An 8,501-nucleotide genomic window follows, 5' to 3' on the forward strand; every position below is an offset into this window, starting at 1 on the left:
AATTTCCTCAGTGACGCTGTGCAGGTTTCTCTTTGTTGATAAGTCTGTGTTTGGAGCTACCTGAGCCTTCTGTGGCCTACATTATCAGCGTGTTACATAAATGATGGATGACTCCGCGGCCCCCGGTGGGGCGCAGTACCACCTCTCTCCGGAAGATGGCGCCCTCTGCCCGCCGCGGCTCTCGGGGGCGCAGCGGGGAGGCAACCATTGACTGGAGCCTAACGACCATTATTTCGTCATCATTTGTAACCATGGAGCATGAATTACCTCTTGAAGTCATCAGTGAGGATTTACGACTGGTCAACAAAGGCACGTGATTCCCGAACGCTCTCCCCATATTTGGCCGCATACCTGGCAAAGTACAGTAGGGGCTTCATTGCTTATAATTCATGATTGCATCCATAAATCGTGCAAGCACACAGGATTATAGCGACAAAGATCTACAAATCGAGGCTTTAAAAATCCAAGCAAATGAGCTCCTACTTTGTAAACTCGTTCTCAGGGCGCTATCCAAATGGCTCCGACTATCAGTTACTAAATTATGGGACTAACGGCGCTGTGAACGGCTCCTTCAGAGACCCTGGCACCATGCATTCCGGGTCTTTCGGCTACAACTACAATGGAATGGACCTAACCGTGAACCGCACCAACACCGGCAGCCACTTCCCGGCGGTGCGGGAGGATGCGCGGGGGTTCGGCCAGGACGCCCGCTACAGACAGACGCCCAACAACTGCTCGCTGTCCTCCTCCCAGGATCCGGTGCCGCAGCCGCCGCCGTCGTGCGCCACGGCCAGCCGGGAGCCGCTGGAACTAAAGAGCCCCTCTCCTCCCTCTGACCGGAGCGCGACCTCGGGCGGCAACAACCTGAACAAAAACACGAGTGCTCATTTCACGGAGATAGAGGACGCCACCGTCGCGTCCGAGACCGAGGAGGGCGCGCACAGCAGCGGCGGCGGAGCCAGCTCTGTTCCGCGGGCGCAGCAGCAGCAGCAGCAGCAGCACCAGGACCCCAACGCCACCTCCTCCACCCCTCAATCAAACGATTGCCAATCGCCACAAATATTCCCCTGGATGCGGAAGCTGCACATAAGCCATGGTATATTCACACCTCTTACTAATATTTATATTTGAAGGATGTCACGCTCGTAAATCTGTCAGGTGTTGCATGAGTGAGCAGCGTGGTGTGTGGATGGCTGAGGCTGTTTTTTGTGGAGTGCTTGCGGGGGTTTGTTGGCATCAGATGAAGGTTGCAGACTGGGAGAGAATGCGTAAAGAAAATGTGGATTTGGACGCGTAAATGTTGCAGAAGTAGGAGAGAGGAAGAAGCTATAAAAAAAACAATAACAGTGGAGTGTTTGTTGTTGCATGCTTTTCGTGTTTCGTGACGCCAAAAAAAAACCTCGCAGCCTCATCCTCTTGTGTTGTGTTTTTTTTTTTTTGCAGTTGCAGTTGCTAATTTTTTTTTTTTTTTTTTGCAAAAAAAAATTCTCTATAAAATTGTAGATATGACTGGACCAGACGGGAAAAGGGCCCGAACCGCGTACACCCGGTACCAGACGCTAGAGCTGGAGAAAGAGTTTCACTTCAATAGGTACCTCACCAGACGGCGGAGGATAGAGATAGCCCACGCCCTGTGTCTTTCCGAAAGACAGATCAAAATCTGGTTTCAGAACCGCAGGATGAAGTGGAAGAAGGACAATAAACTGAAAAGCATGAGCCTGGTGACGGGAGGCAGCGCCTTCCACAACTGAATAACTTTTTTTTTTTGTTGTTGTTTTTGTTGTTGGGGTGGAATTAAAAAAAAAGAATAATAGTAAAGAAAAGAATAAAAAAGAATCAATGAGTACTGTAAAGCTATGAGAAAAAAGCGCAGCACCTTTCCTTCCTTCCTTCCAGCATGCTATTGTGATAGAAAAAGAAGTATTCTGTGGTGTTAAGAAGTTTTTAGTTCCTGTTGTTGTTCTATGATAGCTTCTAGATGTCCTGTTTGGAGAAGAAGAAAAAAAAAGATGTAAATATGAACTGGGGAGGGGGGGGGGTAATTAATTGTCTTTTGTTGCTCTCTCTCTCTCTGTCTCTCTTGAAGGTGTTTCAACTTTGAGCTCTTTATTGTGACTTCTTCACGGTCTAACAGGAGTAAATCCATTGTACAGTTATAGTAAAAAAAAAAAAAAAAAAAGATTTCCAAACCATATGCTGCTCTTCATTGAATGTAAACCTTATTATTATTATTATTATTAATGTACTCCGGGGCCATTTCAAAAAAACGCTTTAGTGTAACTTTTGATGCTATTTTTGATCTTGTGGCCAGATCCATATCCAAAACTTTTCATAAACAAGCCAGTTGTTGTAGCTCTATAGGATATTTTGTGCATCTGTTATTCCTGATTATTATTATTATTATTATTGTTTAGGGTCTAATTATGAGCAATGCAAAATGTATTCAACCTGTCAATGTGATCAATTTTTAGTGCAAAGGGTTATTCTGTGCATTAGGCAGTGATGTAAGCTTTTTTCGCCAATAAGCTTTTTGTATTTGTAAGTGAACTCATAGCGCTTGGAAAATAAAGTTTCTCTCAATTGCTCTGATTTGTCTTCCCCTGAATTATCAGTTAGAATAAAGCGAATAAAAGCAAGACTGCAAGGCCTCGATTTCGGGCTTTTGTCGTGCGTAAAAACTTCTGCTAAAGTCGCTAATCATTAACTAACATTAACAACATTTCAGGCTTCTTATTTAGCACCAAGAGAAGAGAAACTTTCCTCTTAACTTACCTCCTCTGCTGCAGGATGTTGGGGTTTCCAGGCGAGGAAAAAAATGTTAAAATCCAAATAAAAAAAGAAAAGAAGTGTCTTTGGCTTTCAGGTATATAAGCAAGGCTGAAGTTTGGTAAAAAATCCTCCCTTGCCAAAGATTGTATAGGCCTATATTACTTACAGACTGTGAAAAGTCACGTGAGGTCCATAAAGTTGGTTTTATGGTTTTGGGGAGTAGACAATGTACTATATAATTCACAACCTTGAATGAAAGTGACGGCTTAACTGCATCATGGACGGGACTGGAAAGGCTGGACTGCACGAAGAGATGTCCGGTCATAACTGCAGGGGAAAAAAACAACAATATGGCTGCTTAATTCTTATTTAGAAATATTAGATAAGAATTAAAGTTATATAGGTTTAAGTGTGGATTTTAGCTGCTGATTTCCACCCTAAAAAAAGTTGTTTACACTCCAACAATCTGAGCCAGATTTATTTATTTTTGCACTTTAAATGCTCTCAAATTATTTGACTTTTACAGAATAAAATCTAACCTTTTTTATTTTTTAGAGATGCATCTACAGGCCACTTTTTCTTACCTAGCAATTGCAGTTATTTTTTAAAGTTAAATTTTTTTTCTTTTCTTTTTCTTTTTGCAAAAAAAAGAAAAAAGCCAGATTCTCGTCTTTGTGCAGCTGACATGAAACGAACTTGAGCGAGCTTCCCGGAGTGATTGATCCCGGTCTGTGGAGTCACCGAGCGGCCAAAGGTGAAGTCTCGGACAAGCCCCTGATCTGGACTCAGGCTTCACTGCTTTAACATAAAGACGTCTCGGTACCTAGATGTGCAGCCCTGTATGCATTGTCCAGCGGGGCCTCTTATATAAAACATAAATGATGTTATCCTCAGGAAACTCTTCTTCTGCAGTATTCTCTAAAAGTCCCCTCAAAACTCATTCCAGGTTTTTTTTTAAAAAGAAAAAAAAAGTTTAAAAACCAGTGGTGGGCTATATGTGTCCCAGACATTTTCCACAGATTCATAACTATTAAGTGGCAATTTAACCAGCGTAATGAGTATTGCATATTGATAGGGGTAATCTGTAGCCGGATCTCATGCATTATTCATGACGGCGGGGATCATCGCTGGGTCAGGAGACGGTGCAGGCTGCAGCCGCAGATGCGTCAGGAGGAAACGCTGCTGCTGCTGCTGCTGCTGCTGCTGCCTCACTTTGCACTGTCACGATGGAGACTCTGATCGGACAGCAAATCTGTGTTTCTGCACGACAAAAAAAACCCAAACCTTTCTTTATCTGAAATGTTCTATTCCTTCTCTTTTTGATGCTTTTAACTTGATTTTGTTTTTAAATCACTGCAAACATTGTGTGCGTGGATTTAACAGATTTGAGTATTACAGTAAGGAACACTTTATTTATTCAGCATTTTTAAAGCACTTTGTTACATTTATGTTTAGCAAAACTCAGGAATGAAAACATATAACAAATGTTAAAGAGAGAAAACATTATCACAACACCAGATTAGACACAATAAGAACCAGACAAGGATCGAAAACTATCCTACATGAAGATTTGTCAACTGAATCGAGTTCTTTACAGGCTTAAACCGATCCAAAGATGCTGCAGGAAAGATGGTTTGTAATATGTGTAGAATATATTGGTTTATACTGGTGCATCATACAGGCCTACTGCAAATAACAAAGCTGCAGAGCCTCATGTAATGCATCAAAATACATTAATTTTAAACCTTAAATCTGTGTTGGTTTGGATGCAAATTCAGAGTATTACAAGGCAGCCTCAGTTTAAACACAATAAAATATCAGATTATAATTAAAGCTTAAGAGAAAAACTGTTTTTACTTTGGAAATAAATAAGAAAAAAACAGTTAAATCTCCTCATTTGGACTTTATTGCAGCCTCACTAATTGAATCAAAATGATCAAATACATTAAATTAGTGTCACCTTCAGCTGTTTGTTTTTCTGTGAGGTCAGTGTGTGTGTGAGTCATGATGCTGAACATCTGGTTGTGTTTGTGTGTGTGTGTGTGTGTGTGTTCACCTCTGCTGCTGGTTTCACAGAGGAGGGTGCAGTGCTGCCGCTCCGCCAGCAGAGGGCGCCTCAGACCGACACGCAGGATGATGGATGAGTTTTTTCCTCCTCTGCTTCGAGCTCTTCTCACCGAGGGGGCCTCGAGGTTACAGAGCACACACACCAGAGTGACTGCAGATTGTTTGTTTTCCAGATCAGCAGGTTATTATCCAGATATGAGAGGACAAAACAAAACCTTTAATCCTGGAAACTTTGAGCTGAGAGTGACTGTAAAATTAAAATTCGTTTTTCACTTCATTAATCCTGCAAGCCGCTGAGTGTATCGTCTTAAATTCTAAATGTTACTCCCAGTCTCAGGTCATTCTTTACCTCACTGGAGTGTTTCTCATTTATATAATTTAAAACCACAAGAGGAAGTAGTAGTTGAATTGTTTTTTAAAAATATATATTTTTGTATTTGTAGTGACTAATTGTCCGAGCTCCTGCTGCCTCTCTTGCGCTGGTAAAAAAAACATAGGCCCACCCAGGTGCATGCTGGTCCTCTACCTGCCTCTTACCTGTATAACCCCAAACACCTTATACAAATATTAATGCAAAACTGAATTTACTAAAAAAAAAGAAAAAAGAAAAAAAGAGAAAGAAAATATCAAAAGTCTATTCTTAATAAAGAAAATGTAGAATAAGTAAATGATTTTCCAGTTTGAGCTCTTCTTGCAGTGCTTCCTTTAAATAAATATAAACTGTTCTTACTTACTTTTATGTCCTACAATATACAGGCTACTTCCTTGTTTATGAAAACCTATATTAAATCTGATACTGAATAAAATAACATAAAACAATAAACATTAATTAAATCACATTTCAACAAAAATTCCTGCATTCAAACTCTTACTGAAGATGCAAAAGCATGACCGTAAAAATGTAGTTAAAGAAGGAAAAAAAGGACATTTAAACACTGACTAAAGGGACTTGAGCTTGTATATTTCAAAGCTCTTTTACTCCGCAGGTCACACCTCCACATTCACACACTGATGGTAGAGGCTGCTGAGTAAAGTGTTCATCAGTATTTAATTATCCGTTCACACATTCACACATTCACACACCGCTGACGAAGCAGCAGGAGCAATTCAGGGTTAAGTGTCTTACCCGAGGACACATTGGACATGTGGCTTCAGGAGCTGGGGATCGAACCCTCGATCTTCCAGTTGAGAGACGACCGACTCTACAAAACTGAACCTCAGTTTTTTTGGAGTATGGTTGAATATAAAAAAAGGAAAATAATAGTTCACAGCTCAAACTATGTGAAATATTAAAACCTGTCGCTCCAAACCTTCAGAGTTAAATCAAAGTGTTTCCTCCAAACTAATCAGATTTTATATTTTGATGAATGTTTGAGACTGAATGTATGATTGATATTTTGCAAAAGCAGAAAAACATATTCACATTTGTGTCACAGACGTTTTTCTTCTTCTTTCATCTCTCTTAATATTCAGACCGTAACCCTTTCACATTGTTTTGTTTTTGGGGCCTTTTGGGAGCAGATACACGGCGTCGCTTTAACCAACCTGTGGCTCAAAACTGATCCCTCTTTTCATAATTCCTGATTAACTGTATTAAGACGCTCTTATAGTCGGGTCTGAAGAAGGTGTGCGTCTGCCTGAGTAAAGGTTCAGAGTATTTGTTCCTCTACTGTGAGCCTGAAGGGAGATCAAACTGAAATAGTTAAAAACAAATGATTGGATTTGAACCCACGGCGGCTGTGACGAGGACTACAGCCTCCGTACATGGGGCCAGCGGTTTAACCACTAGGCTACCGACACCCTTTATGTACATCTACAATTTCATGACGGTGAAAGTCCTTTAACACGATCATGATGTGCTGAAGTGGATTTAAACAGATATGATATGAGGGGGCACTGGTGGTCTAGTGGTTATGAGGCGCACGACCGCTGTGAGTACCTGTCACAGCGGCCGTGGGTTCAAATCTGACCTCTGCCCTTTGCTGCACGTCATCCCCCACACTCCCTTTAAATCAATGACTTTTATTGAGAGATAGGACAGTGGACAGAGTCAGAAATCAGGGAGAGAGAGAGTGTGGATTAACGTGCAGGAAAGGAGCCACAGGTCGGATTCGAACCCGGGCCGCCTGCTCGGAGGACTACATCCAGAGGTGCTGCTTGTCAACATGCAACAGCTCAGGGCCCCCGACCAATAGGGGGCCCCCCTGAGGGCTCACAAACTTTAAACCACAGCAGCAGCGACCCAAAATGTGCAAATTTGTGCAACGACAGTATGGAAACCTCCCTAAGGGGGCCCCATCTGACAGCACTCACTCTCCATGCATTACTGCAGTGAAAACCAAAGTTTTGTCAATGAGAGTCAACCAAAAAAAAAAAATAAGTAAGAGGAATTATCCGTCTACAGGAGAGGAAACAGAAACAGGAAAAATAAGAGGAGGAGGAGGAAGCGATGGCAGACATGATGGTGACACATGGGGCCCAAAATGATTTCTTGCCCGGGGCCCCAACAGACTCTAGAATCGCCACTGACTACATCCTCTGTAGGAGGGGAGCACCACTGACCACTAGGGTACCAGCGACCTGTAAGGATTAAACATTTTAACACTCATGACATGATGGAGTTTTATGAAAATGAGGATTATCTCAAAATAAAAAAGGAATTTTCAAAACCTGGAAACACAAAATTTCTCATCACAGAGCCAATAATGGAGCTTAATAATCCATCAACAATTAGAAACACAGTTAATGTTTTCCCTCCTACACACAGGTCGTCTTATTCTACATGGAAGAGGTTTAACTTAGAGAGAACATCGAGTCTCTCTTTTTGTCCGTCTTAAATGTGAGCGTCGTGTTTTAAATAGGCCTACAGGACGTTATTAAGGAGATGCTTTAAATAGGCTCAGGCTGACTTCCTGTCATCTATATATACCCTGTAGATCCGAATTTGTGTAAAAATAACAGCAGCCACAAGTTCGCGTCTTGGGGAGTATGTAGGTGATGACACTTCACCTCTGAGGGAACAAAAAGAATCATTAAAGCTCAAGAACTGTTTCTTGAATGACCAATAAGACTCTGCTGTGTTTTCTGGGTATGTTTGTTAAATTGTTGTTTTTTTCAGTGGGGTTCTGTTTGACCCTCTCTGAGTGTTTCCCTCCTCCTCCTCCTCCTCCTCCTCCTCCTCTTCTTCCCGTAGCTGCACTCTGTCGGAGAATATGACATCTGTGAGAGTTGCAGGACAGGCCCTTCTTCAATGCGGGTCATTGTTCAGCACGTCATCTGTCTTCTTTTCACGGCGCGCGGCCCTGATTGCGCTCGAGGAGGAGTTTTGTGAGCGTGCGGGGAAACGTGAGGAGGACCCCTCAAACAAACGGCTCCAACTTAAGACTCCCAAACAGACCCCGGGACTGAGAACCTGCTCTCTGATGACGACCACATGAGACCCGAAGAAATGTGAGTTCAAATCAAACATGTTGAATGACTTTATGTGATTATGTGTCTTTAAGCATTTATATGCAGAGCTTAGTAAATGTAATGTGTCTGTAAGCAGATATGAGCACAGGGAAGAGTGCATCACAATATTTAGGCTATAATTACCGTAAAACTTCTATTACGGTGATAGCCCGGGCTTTTATTTGGGACAGGCGTTTTCGGAAAGATGAGGGAGG

The 8,501-nt window shown here is 42.1% G+C and overlaps 2 protein-coding genes across 2 annotated transcripts in view; both read left to right on the plus strand.

The window, feature by feature from the left end:
• The first annotated feature begins 338 nt into the window (after nucleotides 1-338).
• Nucleotides 339-2,584, plus strand: LOC132955195 (homeobox protein Hox-B5b). Its single transcript, XM_061027950.1, has 2 exons — nucleotides 339-1,096; nucleotides 1,504-2,584. Exons 1-2 carry the CDS (start codon nucleotides 472-474, stop codon nucleotides 1,749-1,751), a joined length of 873 nt encoding a protein of 290 aa, XP_060883933.1. The 5' UTR covers nucleotides 339-471; the 3' UTR covers nucleotides 1,752-2,584.
• Nucleotides 2,585-7,827: 5,243 nt separating this feature from the next.
• The window catches only part of LOC132955196 (homeobox protein Hox-B3a-like), a 13,345-nt gene continuing 12,671 nt past the window's right edge, over nucleotides 7,828-8,501 (plus strand). Inside the window, exon 1 of the mRNA XM_061027951.1 lies at nucleotides 7,828-8,286. The gene's annotated coding sequence lies outside the window, so the exon portion shown is untranslated. The remainder of the gene's footprint in view (nucleotides 8,287-8,501) is intronic.

The sequence above is a fragment of the Labrus mixtus genome, chromosome 21, assembly GCF_963584025.1.
Source record: "Labrus mixtus chromosome 21, fLabMix1.1, whole genome shotgun sequence".
Lineage (NCBI taxonomy): Eukaryota > Metazoa > Chordata > Actinopteri > Labriformes > Labridae > Labrus > Labrus mixtus.